The 20,145-nt window shown below is 46.3% G+C and overlaps 1 protein-coding gene across 1 annotated transcript in view; it reads right to left on the reverse strand.

The window, feature by feature from the left end:
• Positions 1 to 20,145, reverse strand: part of RAP1GAP2 (RAP1 GTPase activating protein 2) — a 188,584-nt gene that overhangs the window by 24,177 nt on the left and 144,262 nt on the right. The window contains exons 16-18 of the mRNA XM_066599625.1: positions 15,544 to 15,681; positions 12,294 to 12,406; positions 353 to 466 (exon numbers count right to left, since the gene is read on the reverse strand). Of these exons, the coding sequence (XP_066455722.1) occupies positions 353 to 466; positions 12,294 to 12,406; positions 15,544 to 15,681 (365 nt within the window). The remainder of the gene's footprint in view (positions 1 to 352; positions 467 to 12,293; positions 12,407 to 15,543; positions 15,682 to 20,145) is intronic.

The raw sequence follows: 20,145 nt of genomic DNA on the forward strand, positions 1-20,145 counted from the left end.
GAAGTTGGTTAAGGAGAATGCTCCCACTCCTATATAGATGTTTCTTACATGTTGGCATCTTAATTCATGTATATGGTGGTGCATTGCGGACATTAATCGCGTCAAGGTTTGACATGTTGGTGATGTCCATGAGGGTCGCTGTACTTACACCTACATGAACGTAATAATAAGCAGATAACTTCTTTAATATATATGGGGACTTAAATTAAATATGGATTGCCTCTTGAACTTTTCTAGAATTGATTTAATATATACCCAGTTTATCACTATTTCCAATGCAACACATAATAATGTACCATGCGTTTCATAATAATAGAAACATAAGTGTTCAACAAAATTACATCATCTTTACCTTTCTTTGTTAGGACATATCTCTGGGGAACTCGGATTTGATGAAGTTTCAGATTTTACATCCTGTGATGTATGGCCACATTCTGGAGTTTTCGGCAGTGCAGACATACTATCACTGTCAATAATAAATAAACAGTTACCATGGACATGGGCAGCACATAAATGATCAATCAGCCAACCACATGGGTATTTAAACTCATAAAGAATATAGAAAACCTAAACTTTAGATAAAAGAACGGTTTCATGTTAATATTCATAAAAATGTGAAGAACTGTGTAAATACATTGCATTAATTATAATGTATTGATCCTATATTATACTAGGACACCATCAATAAGCTTGTTAAAATCATAGAATGGTAGAGTTGGAAGGGACCTCCAGGGTCATCGGGTCCAACCCCCTGCTCAATGCAGGATCACGAAATCATCCCAGACAGATGTCTGTCCAGCCGCTATTTGAACGCTTCCATTGAAGGAGAACTCACAACCTCCCATGGTAACCTGTTCCACTCATTGATCACCCTCACTGTCAGAAAGTTTTTTCTAATATCTAATTTGTGTCTCCTCCCTTTCAGTTTCGTCCCATCGCTTCTAGTCTTTCCTTGTACAAATGAGAATAGGGCTGATCCCTCTGCACTGTGACAGCCCTTCAGATATTTGTAGACCGCTATTAAGTCTCCTCTCAGCCTTCTTTTTTGCAAGCCGTTGGTAGTTAAACCCCTGCCAGCTTAGCTGAGTCCCTATTAAACGGGACAGTTTGGAAGCCTACAGAATTGTGAATGCAGCTGTGGACAATAATGCAGGCTGTAACTTAGAAAGAGTAGAGGATAATAAAGTTATGTACCCTGTAAAATAGTTTAGGATAGAGAACATACATTACGAAGAAAGCAAGGATGTTCCGAAGAAAATAACATATGTTCAGACAGTGGGCAGTTGAAGTTCTTTAGCATATGCCTGAATTGAGTCACATCATAGGGTGTAACACACTGAGATGTAGCGGCAATGTCAAGATCAGCAGTACAGTACTTGTTTCCTATAAAAGGGGGCATGGGAGTCCCAGTCCAGATGCCCGGGAGAGAAGTAGTATCTGGTCGGTGTAGCTGCACTGAAGCAGAGCAGATCTTCTACTGAAGAGTTACATCCAGATCTAGGTCAGTATGAACATAGCAAATCAAGGGTACCTGATGTAAGAAGCAACTACCGTAGCATGGAAACAATCCTAAGAGTGCCATTGAGCCGGATCTTGTTAGAGAGTTTGCCATATCTCAAAGCTGACAATATTCAGACTGTTAAACGTTAACAGCATGGGCGTAACTATAGAGGATGCAGGGGATGCAGTTGCACCCGGGCCCAGAAGCCTTAGGGGGCCCATAAGGCCTAACTTCTCCATATAGTAAGCCTAGTAGTATGAATAAAGCTTTATAGTTGGGGGCCCTGTTACAGGTTTTGCATTGGGGCCCAGAAGCTTTAAGTTACGTCTCTGGTTAACAGCATTCATGGTATATATAATCTGCTGTATTTGTTGCTCCTGTGTCCCTTGCAGAGAAAAAAGTTATGAAAACTAATGAACTAAGGGAGAAATCCCTGCCCTTACTTTTCAGAGATCTTTTGGAAAATGAAAGGGGCATCCTGATTGGCTGCTATGGGCAACTCTACCATTTTTTTCCTCAAACTAGTTTTGATGAATTACCCTCAATGTGTATTGATATCAATCAGTCAATGTTTTTAACAGCCCCACAATAGGCTCCTGCTATATGTATACTGTACCAGTGTGATAAGCAATAGAAGAATGATAAATATGAATTGTGCATCTAGTGCATTCGGCTTATGTTGAGCATCATTCAGCAGAAGTAGCTGTTCATTCAGCTTTTATTAGAGCTGCCTATGTTACTTCATGTAGCTTTGCTGTAGCCCCTACAGTCAGCGCTATCATTAGAAAACTAATCATTGTTTATGGCTCCATCCCACTATTTCATCAGTATTTTTGTCGCCGTAATTTGGAAAGTTTCGTTTCTTCAGGTAAGTAACGCACCATAGGCGGCTGATTACCACCGCAGCTTAACCTTTTAGAAAGAAGATGGAAAACATATTTTTCTCCCAGAATGTAAATTTGCAGAGCTATTAATATGGTGGAATAAGTCTCCCCTTGCACTTTCAATAGAACTACGGTAATTGCTCGGAAATAGGAAGCAAACTTTCATTTTGATACAGAAACCAATGGTCATAAAGGTCATCAACTTTCTAATGGTTGCGCTAATTAATTTATTTATCTACTTTGAGCAACTTTTAAGCTTTAAGAAACAGTCCTCCAATAATAGGGGTACATCTACACCCCTAATATTATGAGTGATTGATGGTGGTTGTATGAAAACCTATCAACGCTGAATTAGAGTAGAGTTGCACATGCTAAAATGTCACCCCAAAGCATCAGACCAAAGTCTAGAAGATGTACATGCGGCTTCTCTATACAGAATATAGTTTCAAAGGTATCACAGCAACAAAAAATTGAAATGGCTAAGAGGGCTCAAAGTTAGAAGGAACATGTAAGAAAAAGCCCCTTTACATGGGACAATTGTTGAGATCATGACTGACCTTGCGCTATCCCGCAGCGGGAGCCGGCTGTCAGTCACAGCCGGCGTCCCGCTGTTAACCCCTTCCCTGCCGCGATCTAAGTAGATCGCGGCAGGGAAAGAGTTCACAGAGGGAGCGCGCTCCCTCTGTGTCTCCGGCCGGCTCTCGCGATGTTATCGCGAGAGCCCGGCCTGTCGCCATGGCAACAGGACGCCAGACACTGGCGTCCTATAGTGCCAATGCCTATGATCGCTGTATAAGCAATAAGGCATGGCAGGGCAGTAGCTCTGCCATGCCTTATCACAGCGATCATAAGTGCAGTGATGTAAGCCCCTCAGAGGGCCTCAAATAGTGTAAAAAAAAAAAGAAAAGAAAAATGTTTAAAAAAGTTAAAAAAAAAGCTTTTTTGTGCTTTTTTTTAATATTAGCATAAAAAAAAAAGGTTAAAAAAATTAAAATCCCACATATTTGGCATTTACGCGTCCGTAACGACGTGTTAAAAAAGTTGAACATGCTTTTTATTTTGTACGGCAAAAAGCGTAAAAAAACCCCGCTAAAGAACAGAGGCAAAATGCTAATTTTTAGCAATTTGCCTCCCAAAAAATGCAATAAAAGTGATCAAAAAATCTGTACATTCCCCAAAATGGTACCAATAAAAACTACAGCTCGTCTCGCAAAAAATAAGCCCTTATAGAGCTCCGTACATAGAAAAATAAAAAGTTACAGGACTTTGAATGCAGCTATAGAGAAAAAAAAAGATTTCCAAAAAAAGGGTTTTTATTGCAAAAAAGTGTAAAAACTAGAGATGAGCGAACGTGTTCGTCCGAACTTGATATCCGTGCGGATATTAGGGTGTTCGGGATGTTCGTTATTCGTAACGAACACCATGCGTTGTTCGGGTTACTTTCACTTCCTTCCCTGAGACGTTAGCGCGCTTTTCTGGCCAATTGAAAGACAGGGAAGGCATTACAACTTCCCCCTGTGTTGTTCCAGCCCTATACCACCCCCCTGCAGTGAGTGGCTGGCGAGATCAGGTGTCCGCCTAATATAAAAGTCGGCCCCTCCCGCGGCTCGCCTCAGATGCCTTGTGAGTTAGTGAGGGACAGTGCTGTTTGTACCGGAGCTGCTGTAGGGAAATAATTGGTAGTTAGTGTAGGCTTCAAGACCCCCAAAGGTCCTTATTAGGGCCACTGATAGCTGTGTGTTGGCTGCTGTTAGCAGTGGCAATTTTTTTTTCTCTCAAAATCGGCTCTGCAGAGCGTTGCACCCGGCATTAGGGACAGAAGTGTTGCATAGGCAGGGAGAGTGTTAGGAGTGAGTGTAGCCTTCAAGAACCTCAACGGTCCTTTCTAGGGCCATATTTAACCGTGTGCAGTACTGTGCTGGCTGCTGTTAGCTGTGCTGCATATTTTTTTTCTTCTCAAAATCGCCTCTGCAGAGCATTGCACCCTCCATTGATACTGCAGGGAAAGAATTGTGTAGGCAGGGCCACAACACAGTTATTATTCATTGAATATACGCAGTGCGGCCTTTTGCTTGTAAAACAAGTGAAAATAATTCTATTTGTCCTGCCTCTGTCCGTCCTAAGGGCGGTGGACACGTGTCGGCTGCGTGTGCAACGTTTAAAAATCAGACGCACCCAGCTACGTTTTACTCCTGGCTTCGCCATTTGCTTTCCTTAATTGGGAAAAAAAATACCTGCTCTGCCAGAGTTAATAACTCTGCTACCCTCAAGTTCTGTGCCACATTAGCAGGGCCACAGCACAGTTATTAAACTTCTCATGTTCATAGAATATACGCAGTGCTGCCTTTTGGTGGAAAAAAACTGAAAATAATTCTATTTGTCCTGCCTCTGTCCGTCCTAAGGGCGGTGGACACGTGTCGGCTGCGTGTGCAACGTTTAAAAATCAGACGCACCCAGCTACGGTTTACTGCTGGCTTCGCCATTTGCTTTCCTTAATTGGGAAAAAAAATACCTGCTCTGCCAGAGTTATAATAACTCTGCTACCCTCACGTTCTGTGACACATTAGCAGGGCCACAGCACAGTTATTAAACTTAGATTATTCATTCACTAGAGGCAGTGGGGCCTTTCGTTTTCAAAAAAGGGAAAAAATTATATTTGGCCTGCAGTCTTGCGCCAATTTATTTCCTGCCTGTGAAATCAAATCACTGGTAATACAGCATGCTGAGGGGCAGGGGTAGGCCTAGAGACGTGGACGCGGCCGAGGACGCGGAGGGCCAAGTCAGGGTGTGGGCACAGGCCGAGCTCCTGATCCAGGTGTGTCGCAGCCGACTGCTGCGCGATTAGGAGAGAGGCACGTTTCTGGCGTCCCCACATTCATCGCCCAATTAATGGGTCCACGCGGGAGACGGTTATTAGAAAATGAGCAGTGTGAGCAGGTCCTGTCCTGGATGGCAGAAAGTGTTTCGAGCAACCTATCGTCAACACGCAGTTCTGCGCCGTCCACTGCTGCAAATCCGAATCCTCTGTCTGCTGCTCCTCCTTCCTCCCAGCCTCCTCACTCCACTACAATGACACCTGCTCAGGAGCGGGAACACTCCCAGGAACTGTTCTCGGGCCCCTGCTTAGATTGGGCAGCAGCGGTTCCTCTCCCACCAGAGGAGTTTATCGTCACTGATGCCCAACCATTCGAAAGTTCCCGGGGTCCGGGGGAAGAGGCTGGGGACTTCCGCCAACTGTCTCAACAACTTTCTGTGGGTGAGGAGGACGATGACGATCAGACACAGTTGTCTTGCAGTGAGGTAGTAGTAAGGGCAGTAAGTCCGAGAGAGCAGCGCACAGAGGATTCGGAGGAAGAGCAGCAGGACGATGAGGTGACTGACCCCACCTGGTGTGCAACGCTTACTCAGGAGGACAGGTCTTCAGAGGGGGAGTCAAGGGCATCAGCAGGGCAGGTTGCAAGAGGCAGTGCGGTGGCCAGGGGTAGAGGCAGGGCCAGACCGAATAATCCACCAACTGTTTCCCAAAGCGCCCCCTCGCGCCATGCCACCCTGCAGAGGCCGAGGTGCTCTAAGGTCTGGCAGTTTTTCACAGAGACGCCTGACGACCGACGAACAGTAGTGTGCAACCTTTGTCGCGCAAAGCTCAGCCGGGGAGCCAACACCAACAGCCTCACCACCACCACCATGCGCAGACATATGATAGCCAAGCACCCCACAAGGTGGGACGAAGGCCGTTCAGCGCCTCCGGTTTGCACCCCTGCCTCTCCCCCTGTGCCCCAACCTGCCACTGAGATCCAACCCCCCTCTCAGGACACGGGCACTACCGCCTCATGGCCTGCACCCACACCCTCATCTCCGCTGTCCTCGGCCCCATCCAGCAGTGTAGTTCAGCGCACCGTCCAGCCGTCGCTTGCGCAACTGTTGGAGCGCAAGCGCAAGTACGCCGCCACGCACCCGCACGCTCAAACGTTAACCGTCCGCATAGCAAAATTCATCAGCCTTGAGATGCTGCCGTATAGGGTTGTGGAAACTGAGTCCTTCAAAAGTATCATGGAGGCGGCGGCCCCGCGCTACTCAGTTCCCAGTCGCCACTACTTTTCCCGATGTGCCGTCCCAGCCCTGCACGACCACGTCTCCCGCAACATTGTACGCGCCCTCACCAACGCGGTTACTGCCACGGTCCACTTAACAACGGACACGTGGACAAGCACAGGCGGGCAGGGCCACTACATCTCCCTGACGGCACATTGGGTGAATTTAGTGGAGGCTGGGACAGAGTCAGAGCCTGGGACCGCTCACGTCCTACCCACCCCCAGAATTGCGGGCCCCAGCTCGGTGGTGGTATCTGCGGAGGTGTATGCTTCCTCCACTAAAGCACCCTCCTCCTCCTCCTCCTCCTCCTCTGTCTCGCAATCAAGATGTGTTAGCAGCAGCATGTCGCCAGCAGTCGGTGTCGCGCGGTGTGGCAGCACAGCGGTGGGCAAGCGTCAGCAGGCCGTGCTGAAACTACTCAGCTTAGGCGATAAGAGGCACACGGCCCACGAACTGCTGCAGGGTCTGACACAGCAGACCGACCGCTGGCTTGCGCCGCTGAGCCTCCAACCGGGCATGGTCGTGTGTGACAACGGCCGTAACCTGGTGGCGGCTCTGCAGCTCGGCAGCCTCACGCACGTGCCATGCCTGGCCCACGTCTTTAATTTGGTGGTTCAGCGCTTTCTGAAAAGCTACCCACGCTTGTCAGACCTGCTCGTAAAGGCGCGCCGCCTCTGCGCACATTTCCGCAAGTCCCACACGGACGCTGCCACCCTGCGCACCCTGCAACATCACTTTAAGCTGCCAGTGCACCGACTGCTGTGCGACGTGCCCACACGGTGGAACTCTACGCTCCACATGTTGGCCAGGCTCTATGAACAGCGTAGAGCTATAGTCGAATACCAACTCCAACATGGGCGGCGCAGTGGGAGTCAGCCTCCTCAATTCCTTTCAGAAGAGTGGGCCTGGTTGGCAGACATCTGCCATGTCCTTGGTAATTTTTAGGAGTCTAGCCAGGTGGTGAGCGGCGATGCTACAATCATTAGCGTCACCATTCCTCTGCTATGCATCTTGAGAAATTCCCTGCAAACCATAAAGGCAGCTGCTTTGCGCTCGGAAACGGGGGCGGTGGAAGACAGTATGCCGCTGGATAGTCAGGGCACCCTCCTGTCTATTTCTCAGCACGTACAGGAGGAGGAGGAGGAGCATGAGGAGGATGAGGAGGAGGGGGAAGAGACTGCTTGGCCCGCTGCTGACGGTACACCGGCTGATTGCCTGTCATCCTTTCAGCGTGTATGGCCTGAGGAGGAGGAGGAGGAGGAGGAGGAGGAGGATCCTGAAAGTGATCTTCCTAGTGAAGACAGCCATGTGTTGCGTACTGGTACCCTGGCACACATGGCTGACTTCATGTTAGGATGCCTTTCTCGTGACCCTCGCGTTGCACGCATTCTGGCCACAACGGATTACTGGGTGTACACACTGCTCGACCCACGCTATAAGGAGAACCTGCCCACTCTCATTCCCGAAGAGGAAAGGGGTTCGAGAGTGTTGCTATACCACAGGACCCTTGCGGACAAGCTGATGGTAAAACTCCCAGCCGACAGCGCTAGTGGCAGAAGGCGCAGTACCGAGGGCAAGGTAGCAGGGGAGGTGCGGAGATCGAGCAGCATGTACATCCCAGGCAGTGCAACAGTCTTTAAGGGCCTGGCCAGCTTTATGGCTCCCCAGCAAGACTGTGTCACCGCTCCCCAGTCAAGGCTGAGTCGGCGGGAGCACTGTAAAAGGATGGTGAGGGAGTACGTAGCCGATCGCACGACCATCCTCGGTGACGCCTCTGCCCCCTACAACTACTGGGTGTCGAAGCTGGACACGTGGCCTGAACTAGCGCTGTATGCCCTGGAGGTGCTTGCTTGTCCTGCGGCTAGCGTCTTGTCGGAGAGGGTGTTTAGTGCGGCTGGGGGAATCATCACAGATAAGCGTAGCCGCTTGTCAACCGACAGTGCCGACAGGCTAACACTCATCAAGATGAACAAAGGCTGGATTTCCCCAGACTTCTCTTCTCCACCAGCGGACAGCAGCGATACGTAAGCAATACGTAGGCTGCACCCGCGGATGGAAGCTACGTTCTCTCTCACCATCCAAAACGGGGACATTTCTGCTTCATCAATCTGTGTCTAATATTCCTCCTCCTCCTCCTGCTCCTCCGCCTGAAACATCACGTAATCACGCTGAACGGGCAATTTTTCTTAGGGCCACAAGGCTCACTCAAATAATTTTTCAGAACAATTTTTATAAGTTTCAATGCGCTTAAAAGCGTTGGAACTTTAACTTGAACCAATTTTTCGTTACACTGGGCTGCCTCCAGGCCTAGTTACCACTTAAGCCACATTAACCAAAGCGATTCACCTGCCATCTTGGTTGGGCATGGCCAATTTTTACTGAGGTACATTAGTACTGTTGGTACACCAATTTTTTGGGGCCCTCACCTACAGTGTAATCATAGCAATTTGTATGTTCTTCGCCTGCACTCATGGTACAGAAAGGTGTGTGGGGTTGGCCTACACTTTAGCTACATAAATGTAACTTGGGCCTTGGCTATACTAAGGCTACTGAAATGGAACTAAGACTGCGCTCCCACTATACTGCTGCTTCAGAATTGTTACTGGGGCCTGTCTCGAGTGCTACTATTGCTGACATGGAACGAAGACTGCGCTCCCGCTATACTGCTGCTTCGGAATTGTTACTGGGGCCTGTCTTGAGTGCTACTATTGCTGACATGGAACGAAGACTGCGCTCCCGCTATACTGCTGCTTCGGAATTGTTACTGGGGCCTGTCTTGAGTGCTACTATTGCTGACATGGAACGAAGACTGCGCTCCTCCTATAATGCTGCTAGTGATATGTTAGTGGGGCCTGTCCTAATGCTACGGCTGAAATGTTACGAATTCTGGGCTCTGCCTATACTGCTGCTAATGGTATGTCTCTGGGGTGTGGAAACAGAGGCTTCCCAAAGACATGATGGCGGCGAGGCCATTTCCCACCAACGCGGTTACTGTTAAGGTGCATGTAACCACGGACACGTGGAGAGGACACGTAGTGCCTCAAAAACATCCCCCTCCTCCTCCAACAGGGAAAACATTCTTGGCAAATGCCTTTGCATTGGTTCGTCTGGTGGCAGTCCAAGAATTTCACCTTTACCGACACAACAAGAGAGCCCCCACACCATCCCCCCGCCACGGCCCACTTAATCCTGGCCGCATTCCGAAAACCAACAAAATACAACCGTGCTACTAGGTCCGCAGTCACCACCACATTACCACCAACGCGGTTACTGTTAAGGTGCATATAACCACGGACACGTGGAGAGGACACGTAGTGCCTCAAAAACATCCCCCTCCTCCTCCAACAGGGAAAACATTCTTGGCAAATGCCTTTGCATTGGTTCGTCTGGTGGCAGTCCAAGAATTTCACCTTTACCGACACAACAAGAGAGCCCCCACACCATCCCCCCGCCACGGCCCACTTAATCCTGGCCGCATTCCGAAAACCAACAAAATACAACCGTGCTACTAGGTCCGCAGTCACCACCACATTACCACCAACGCGGTTACTGTAAAGGTGCATATAACCACGGACACGTGGAGAGGACACGTAGTGCCTCAAAAACATCCCCCTCCTCCTCCAACAGGGAAAACATTCTTGGCAAATGCCTTTGCATTGGTTCGTCTGGTGGCAGTCCAAGAATTTCACCTTTACCGACACAACAAGAGAGCCCCCACACCATCCCCCCGCCACGGCCCACTTAATCCTGGCCGCATTCCGAAAACCAACAAAATACAACCGTGCTACTAGGTCCGCAGTCACCACCACATTACCACCAACGCGGTTACTGTTAAGGTACATATTACCAGTCTGACTGGGGCATGCAGACACCTTGACAGAATGAATAGTGTGTGGCACATAGGTTCACCATTGCTATGCCCACGTGTGCAGCTCCTGATGGCGGTGGCACAGGATTATATTTCTCATTGCTTCTGTACAGCATTGTGGGCTATCGCCCCGCCCCTTTTAAAGAGGGTCGCTGCCTAGCCGTGCCAACCCTCTGCAGTGTGTGCCTGCGGTTCCTCCTCATGGTAGACGCACTTCTAAATAGACATGAGGGTGGTGTGGCATGAGGGCAGCTGAAGGCTGCGCAGGGACACTTTGGTGTGCGCTGTGGGGGGGAGGGGGGGCGGTTGGTCAGCATGTAACCCAGGAGAAGTGGCAGCGGAGTGTCATCCAGGCAGTGATTGTGCTTTGTTGTAGCTAGTGTGGTGCTTAGCAAAGGTATGCCATGCTAATGAGGGCTTTTCAGAAGTAAAAGTTGTTGGGAGGGGGGGGGGGGCCACTCTTGCCGGTATTGTGGCTTAATAGTGGGACCTGTGAACTTGAGATGCAGCCCAACATGTAGCCCCTCGCCTGCCCTATCCGTTTCTGTGTCATTCCCATCACTTTCTTGAATTGCCCAGATTTTCACACATGAAAACCTTAGCGAGCATCGGCGAAATACAAAAATGCTCTGGTCGCCCATTGACTTCAATGGGGTTCGTTATTCGAAACGAACCCTCGAACATCGCGGGAAGTTCGTTTCGAATAACGAACACCCGAACATTTTGGTGTTCGCTCATCTTTAGTAAAAACCTAAAAAAAAATAAGAAATTTGGTATCATTGTAACCGTACCGACCCGCAGAAAAAATTGCTATGATTCTCTGCTCGTGGACGTCGGGTGGCGCTTTCCATAGTTAGCCTATAGAAAGCGTGTCATGCGTGGTCTGCGGGCGATTTATCGCTGCGGATCTTGCAATGACAACTCTCCCTTGGACAGCCAGCCTTATGATGAGTGAACGAATTATCAGTCACTGGCAGCATTTACACTGAACGGTTATTGTTTGGATTCGCACGATCCAGCGGTCAACGGTAATCATTCTGTGTAGAAGGGGCCTTAGTAATTTTCCACTGGGTAGGTGATAAATGTAAAGGTGTCCATATACCTTCAATAGCTGTCAGTTTGTTCTGTTGACAACTATTTCTCCTAATTCCCCCACACACATGATCGCTCAGCTTGGCCGCACATTCATGTGTTTTCCATTGGAGAACAATGCTGTCAGACAGCTTTGGTAGTGGCTTATCACCAGGAGGAACAAAAGGTCCAGGCGTTGAAACTCAACATGCCCAATTCTTCTTTCCCTCCATGATATCTGTTGGCAGGCCCTACATTCACATACGAGAGTAGGCTGGTTCCTCTGAAATTGGTGGGATCGGATGACTTTAGTCTAATGTTTAAAGAGGCCTTTAGATCAATGGGGTTCTTACTGCTGGTGTCCTGCTAGAACCCCAGCACCCCACCACCAATTGACGGTGGTGAGAAAAGTTGGTATACTGTGATGGTCAGGAACGTACTCCTGTTCTATACAGCTCTATGGGAGTTAGGGAAACAAGAGTGTCTGATAAGTTTAGGTGACGGTCTTGCCAGTTATGGAACAATGACTGATGTAAACTATTTAGCAGAATGAAGTAACAAGAACCTCTTACACTTTGTAAAAAGTTATTCTGTTTGAAGACATTGTGAAATATAACATTCATGAATGTCAAGGAAAGAGCCGTGCTGGATGTACACAAAGGATCAGACAGCCGGAGCAGAAACCAGACGTACTGTTATTCCGTATAATGTGATGAGTAGACGGATGCACTTATAGAGGACCTACAGTGGGAGGACTAGTCTGGAGATGAAGTAATCACATCCTTGTCTTGGTGCCCTTTGCAGATGTTAATCTTCGCTCTATAAATTGTGGTCGGTTTCAAAAGAATACATTTCAATAATACAAGACAAACTTTACCAGCGAGTCCGACTATCAGACAGGGCTTCAGCTCCAGTGTGCAACCGAGGGAAGAGACCAGATCTCCGTTTTATTGGGCTCTTAGACTGCGTCTTGGCCACAACTGCAGGAGGCTATAAAACACATTTACAAGAAACACAGCAAATAATTATTCTGTTATTGCATCTAAAATGAAAAATGAAGCAACTTTACTAATAGTCGTGATAGATTATATATATATATATATATAAATAATCAAGAATACCCTATACTTTTGTATATGCAGGTCGTATGCAGGCCTACATGTCTCCATGGTTGCAGACTTCAAACAAATCCATTGTGTAGTCTGATACTGTAGTCACTAATGATTAGCGACTAGTGAATGAATTCAGCCGTCATCCAGTTGGTAGCGTGTTGACCCAGAACAACTGTTGCTTAAGGCTCATTTACACACAAATACAATCTTTCGAATGATTGAAAGATTGATAGTTCTAGCAATCATTTTGCATAAAGTACAAATGGGCACTAACGCCCATTAACACTTTATCAGCTTCATTTGTGTGTAAATGAGCCTCCAGCAGGTGTTTGCAAATCCCAGCATGTGGTCTGGACTTTGCATTTAGCTGCATTGTCTTTGCAGAGGCTGCCACGGGTTGTCAGCTGAATACAATGTAATCAGCTGCTCCAGCGGAGAACACAGTGTGCGGTCCCTGCTATGTCTCTCCGGCTGAATGATGAATTTTATGCTCACCTAAAAATCATCATTCAGCCAAAGAGTGAAAGATGGAAGCGTTTAGATGCAAGAATTATCACTCAAAGCCATTGTTTGAATGAATTTTGAGCAATAATCGTTGCGTGTGAATGGGGCTTTATATTCACTCGATCAAGCGACTATTTGTTTGATAGTTGTTTCATGTAAAGCCACCCTTACCCCCTTCCATCTGCATCCTCAAGTGAAAGGCCTTTTACACGGGGCAATAATTGCTTGAATGATCATTCCCAATCAGTGTCCAGTGTAAATATGTGCAGTGAGCCGACAACAAACATTAACGGGGTTTTCTGAGTTATTACTTTTATATAGATTTGGGCTGCCCATACCCAAAACTATATACAAATTATATACTCACCGCAGTGACGGAACACTGTTTCAGCGGTCCAGTGCTGAGACATATGACAGGTGACATCAGCAGGCCAGAAGGCCTAGTAGCGTCCTATAAACTTGCCACGTGGGCTTCTAATGTAAGAGCCCTGAGAAAGGTTTACAAGATGTCATGTCTGACATCCCTGTCCGGCCTCTATTGGCTCCAGCAGTCATATAGGTAAACAACCCATGTGACCGCTGCCACCAATGTAAACAGAGGGCTGAAGCGGTGTCCAGTAGTGGGGGTGGAGCAACGCGCAGAGGGAGGTGAGTATGTATGGTTTTTATTTCACCACACCCCTTATCTCCTCACTGCCAGCAATGTTACTGAGGTCATAAAACCTCTTTAATTCTCTCATTTGTTGCATCTTTTATGCAAAAATCATGATTTGTCATCAGAACATTTACATGTATAAATAGGCAACTTCCTGTTTGCAATGGGATCACTACGGGAAGAGGAAAGACGAATGATTGCATGAACGATTGAAAAAAACCACTATTATTGTAAGCTATGAGTTCGACTGTTTCAATCGGTGCTCGTTACGGATTATTTATCTGGCCAAGTGAAAGGACCCCACAGGATCAGACTACACAGGGCTTATTTCATGGACCCAAAATTGAAAATGTTCTATAGTGGGGTCAATGATGATAACCAGTGTTTACTCTAAGCTGTGCGCTCTGTAAAGAAATAAAGTAAAATATACTATCCCTAAATAATTGCACTAAAATACTATTGCTTCTAGTGCCATTATTTAGGGATACTAGGTTGCTTGATCGAGTGAATGCAAAGAACAAGCCCTCATATGGCTAAATCAATGGAAAAATGTTGTGGCTTTTTGAATGCAGAGATGGAAAACCTTAAAAGAAAAATATCTTTGCCCTGAAGGCCAAAATAGGCTACGTCCATCAGGGATTAAGGAGCCAAATAGTTGCATCTGTTGGCGGGTTTTTCCATTTTTTCATTGGACTGTCCACCTGGGTTTGGCCAAAAAGATCAGTGATTTAATTATTCATCACTCACACTATCTGACCTGTTAGCATTGGATTATGCGGCCGCAGCGAAGCCTGACTCCTCCCCCTTGCCCTGTTATTCTGTGCTTAGAGCATTTACGTATCAGAAGGGGGAGGAGTCAGACTACACTATGGCTGCATAACCCAATACTAACAGGTCAGACAGAGTGAGTGATGAGTGAGTAAAAGGTCCAGTTTCTGGACATCAGTGCTGCTATAGTTCTAACTGTCTTAAAATAGTAAAAAGAACAGTAATTATGTCTCCCTTTTGTCACGGGAATTTTGTGGTGATGCTGCAGTCTCGAATTGGCTGCAGCAGTCAGGTGACTTCCGCTGACATCTTCCACAACAATTAATGGGAAGATGGCAGGGCAAAATCCCTGGATCCATGCAGCAGAGCAAGGTAAGTACTGTTCTTTTTTGGTATTTTAAGACAGTTGGAGCTATAGCAGCAATGTTATCTGGTAACTAGACAACACCTTTAAGTCTGTTTGATCAGAAGGAGGTGCAGGGTGTGATCCTTGAAGGTAACTGCACTGTAAGTACTATCAGTGTGTACAGCTGCATTATTTAGAGGTATACTACATCTAAGCCGCTGTATCTAAGTCCACCGTGTCATATAGGTTGTATTATAGATATGCACTTTCATATATGTACATATATATTGAGGGGGAAGAGGGGTTAAGGAGGCAAAATATATCATGGGGCATTTGCTCCTAATCTGTTTAGACCTCTGGCTGCAAGTACTGCATCATTGCATTGGGAAGCGGAAGGTTTCTGGTGGACCACAGCCATCAGCCATTAAAAGTAATTGAAAGGCCAGGGTGGGGCGCAAGTTCAACTTTTGTACCAGGGCTTATGAGTCTTTAGCTAAAGCCCTGCATATACCATAGCTATTATCCACTAATACTAGACCCACAATGTAGAGTCTGTGGTTCACCTCCCTAAGTAAATGGGCACTTTCATTTCCTAAGGCTATTTCATTGTTGTATAGCTCAAAATAAAAACAGTAAAAGGCACAAATGCTTCCTATTAGACCAATAAAAACCACCGTACTATAGGATACATAGTAAGGATGACACAATATAGGTGACACCAGCAAACATTCACGATGCTTACGGAGAATGTGGTTTTGGTGACTTCAGCGGTTGTGTGCACAATGCCTCCGCTCAGGCTCCCGGATATGCCCCCAGATTGATGCTTTTTCTGACTTCCCACCATAGTTTCCATGGAATGACTGCGCACCCGGATCGCTCTCTTAGACAAAGAAAAGACAGAGAACAACAAATAAACTTCATTATGTGCCGGCCATAAAGCCTTCGGAGAATGTTTGCTATCAGATAAACTGAACTGCTTACTGTATAAAGATTAATCCGTATGACCAGATGAACTTGCCCTTCTCAAACATCTGATACATTTATATCCTTTACGAGTCTCTAAGTGATGTGTTATCGCCTCTATTTTTCATGGGAAGTCAAGAAACCGTATTTTCCAAGCAAATTATCTGACTAAGATGTTACACAGATAATAAGGTTCTGCAGAAAAGGTCACACTACACAAGATGGAATACACCTAAAAGCAATGGACATAAGAAACCAGGGCCAGTTCCATCTTGTTTTGGCTTACGCCCCTGGGATCTGTCATGGGGTTCCATCTGGATACCAAAAATGGTACCTGGATGGAACCGTAAGTTTCCATACCGCAAATGAAACTTTTATAGTTAACAATAGTAATGAAGTAGGAGGAGAGACAATGGGATATCCCACCCAATGTGTCAGGCTGGTGCACACCCATTGACATTCCATCTCTGGAAGCATGTCCCGCTGGATGCTCCACCTCTGAAGGAGTGTCCTGTGAAAAAAGGGGTGTGCACCAACCTGAAATCTGGCGGGAAATGCGATTGTCTCTCCTCCTACTTCATCAATAACTCAATTTATTTTTCACTATCCATTCACCAGGAGTGCAGGGATTTTATTTGCTTTTGTCCGCTATACTTGTGGTGCTTTAAGTGGGCACAATCAGCTGATCGATCAGGGTCCAGAGTGGCAAACCCAGGCCGATCAATTATTGATGACCTAACCTGAGGATAGGTCATCAATAGTATTTTCCCCGGAAAACCCCTTTAAATTATTCACATTATTAGCACTTTACACATTTTTATAGTTTAGTAAACATATTGTAATTAAACCTTCTATTTGCCTCAGATAATAATTTAATTGAAAGTGGTCTTGCAATGCGGACGGCAGTCCTAAGCAATTACAGAGCATCTAGTATGTTATTACAAGTGAAATACCCCACCAGACGGTCATGTCAGCCTCCAAAGTGGCACAGCTACCAGGGGTTTAAATGCTGATCAAACCCATAGAGTGTGTTTTGAAGTTTAAATGCTGCTAAAGTCAGAGCGGTACACGTTAATTAACCATTCTGCAGCTGCTTGAATCCACATTAAATGTCAGTTCTGGCAGCTATCCTGGTAATCGTACATGCCATCTGGTCATAGGATGTCAATTAGAGAAAGCTTTATATATACCGTATAGACATATATGTGCATGTTTAACGAGAAATATTTCTTATTTTTAAGAAACTGCTCCATTTAGTAAGAAAATCCTGTGTTTATCTAAAAAACGTAAGCGATAACTGGTACTTGGAAATAAATGTATAGTACATGCTGGGTAATTTCATTATACATAATAGACCACCACAAGAGAGAGCATCATTGGCTTATGTAGTACCTATAGCAGTGGTGGCGAACTTATGGCACACGTTCCAGAGGGGGCACTCAGAGCCCTCTATGTGGGCAAGCGCGCCGTTCGTAACTAGTACTACTAGAATAAGGTGACCAGACGTCCAAATTTAGTTGGGACAGTTCCGCTTTGGAACCCTGCATTCCGTTTTCCCCAGGGTCACTAAGCGAGACAGGCTTCAGGACATCTGTCTCGCTTTTGGGTCACCATAAAAGTGATACCAGCCGGGGAACTACGGCACTCAGTGGCGCTGCTGTGGGATGCACAAACTGATAGCAGTTTGAGGACCCAGGATCCTCCTCCTTTTACCTCTCCTCACTGGTTCCGTAGCAGTGCCGAGCAGAGGAGCAGCGACGCTTTGAAGACAAGAAGAAGGCAAGTATAACAGTCTCGGGGGGTGGGGGGGGCTATTACTATTGGGGCTACTGTGGGTGTCACTGTTACTACTGGGGCTAATATAGGAGACATTATTACTGTTGAGATCACTGTGGGGTCATTATTACTACTGGGGCTGATGTAGGGACACTATTACTACTAAGGCCACTCCACATGTGGCAGCATACCTGAAGCTGGCTTAAGCCGCTTTCACATGGTCATGAAATTCACACGAATATAAAGCTCATCTGAACCCTAAAATCACGGCATGTTCTATCTTTGGACATTCTCTCGGAATGCATCATCCATTGCTTTCAGTGGGACAGAAAAACACATCGCACGGCTTCAGTATTCAGGTTAAATTGCTGTGTTGGTACTGTGCGATAAATAAGTGGGTTTCGGGTTGCAGTTTGGGCACTCGGTCTCTAAAGGTTTTCGCCATCACTGACCAATAACATTTAAAGGCAAACTACCAAAGGATTCATATTAATGGGATTGTCCCATCACAGGCATTTAATAGGAGAGCCACCCCAGCAATCAGCTGCAATCATTAGCAGCCGCTAGAAAGGATATATAGTATTTCATGCATTCATTCAAATGAATGCCCATCTAAGTAATACATGGGTGTGCTTTGAGTCCGCCAGTGCAGAGAAAGAGCTGCTGTGGTTCTTAAACAGTTAATGAGGCAAAATATAGCACAAACCTTCTTTGTCAGTCCTATACTATAGCAAAATACAACACCACCTAATAGTAAAAGTGGACAAGAGTATGGAATTAATGGAATTTGGAATTAGAATTTTCAAAACATCTATTCCAAATATTGTATAGAAGGATAGATCGATCGATAGATAGATAGATATGAGATAGACAGTGGTATTGGTTTTCTCTACATTGTTGCTGTGAACAGGTGTGGGACTCTCCGTTAAGCCTCCCATTCCTAAGTGAAGAGAGACAGACTGTGCAAAAATACTTAATGGGAGCCATTCGGTCCTAGCTGAGTTTATGATTTCTGAAGTTTTGGGGTATTAGGCTCATTAGAAAGGGCTGTTAATAATGTCAAGATGGCCAAGATTTGTTTTGTACCTGTGTGAAATATTTGCGAAGAAGAAGCAATAAAGCTGTTGGAAGCCAGATAGAAAAAGAAACTTTCATTCTATAACATAAACTTTATTGATTGAATGGGTTGTAATTAGAGATGAGCAAGTATACTCGCTGAGGCACATTACTCGAGCGAGTAGTGCCTTAGCCGAGTATCTCCCCACTCGTCTCTAAAGATTTGGGGGCCGGCGCGGGTGACAGGTGACTTATGGTGGGGAGCGGGCAGGAGAGAGGGAGAGATCTCCCCTCCGTTCCTCCCCGCTCTCCCCCGCCAGCCCCCGAATCTTTAGAGACGAGCGGGGAGATACTCGGCTAAGGCACTACTCGCTCGAGTAGTCTGATTGTCTGATCTTTTTCTCAGGTTCTGTCTCTGGAAGTAATATCCGAGCTGTGCATAAAGTAAGGCCATAAACATAGTTTGCAGAGTTTAGTGCGGATGAATTTGAGTGACTTGCACAAAACCATGGCTTTAACCTAATCAAATATCTGTAGGGATGTAGTTGAAGACACAATGTGAGCCAGGCTTATTTCCAGAAACACTGGAACCTACTCTAATTTTGGGTGGATAACTACGAGTATAACATTAGATTTGGTTTATTAGCTCTGGTTTTTAACTCTTTCCAATCCACTGTCTGACGTCTAAAGACATTATGATTTAAGGCTGTACAGCTCCGATGTTAGAAGACGTCCGTCAGAGTTCTCTTACTGTATATGGCCAGCCTCTCTGCTGTCGGAGCCTATCCAACGTGTCACCTCATGCAGTACTGGCTTTAGCCAGCAGATAGCACCGTTGTATAACGGCAGAAAAAAAAGTAAGCCCCCTAGGAAAACCAGGATAGAAATTGGATTGAAAGGGTTAAGATAAACTAATCTCAATTCAAAATACTAAAGATACGCTTTGAGGCTTTTTCTTTTCTGAAAATAACTAAACTGCCCTAATTGTGGGTCAGGGAAAATGAATGTGACATTACATTTTGTTTAGTAGCCTAACTCTGGTTTTATAGATACACTAACTTTAAAAAAAATGGCTTAATCACGTGAATGGATTCTCTTTGCTAGTCCCTTGTAATCCTTTTCTGGGGCGTCTCTTGTCACTGTCCAACACTAGTCCGCAAGCAGAGAAGCATTCCAGTTTCCCTGATACCTTTGTTCCATTTTTGGTATATCCTGATGGAATCTTCTGATGGAAACCTGATGCATCTCTAACCCCTTCCCGCCCTATGATGTAAGGGTACGTCATGGCAGGCTAGTACTACCCGCAAAATGACATACCCTTACGTCATCGAGATAGCGCGAGATCATGACTGATCTCGCGCTATCCCATATCGGGAGCTGGCTGTCAGTGATAGCCAGCCTCCCGCTGCTACAGCGGGGGGGGGGGGCATCGGAGATGCCCCCCCCCCCCCCCCCGCTGTTAACCCCTTCCCTGCTGCGATCTAAGTAAATCGCGGCAGGGAAAGAGTTCACAGAGGGAGCGCGCTCCCTCTGTGTCTCCAGCGGGCTC

Source organism: Eleutherodactylus coqui, chromosome 4, assembly GCF_035609145.1.
Source record: "Eleutherodactylus coqui strain aEleCoq1 chromosome 4, aEleCoq1.hap1, whole genome shotgun sequence".
Taxonomy (NCBI): Eukaryota; Metazoa; Chordata; class Amphibia; order Anura; family Eleutherodactylidae; genus Eleutherodactylus; species Eleutherodactylus coqui.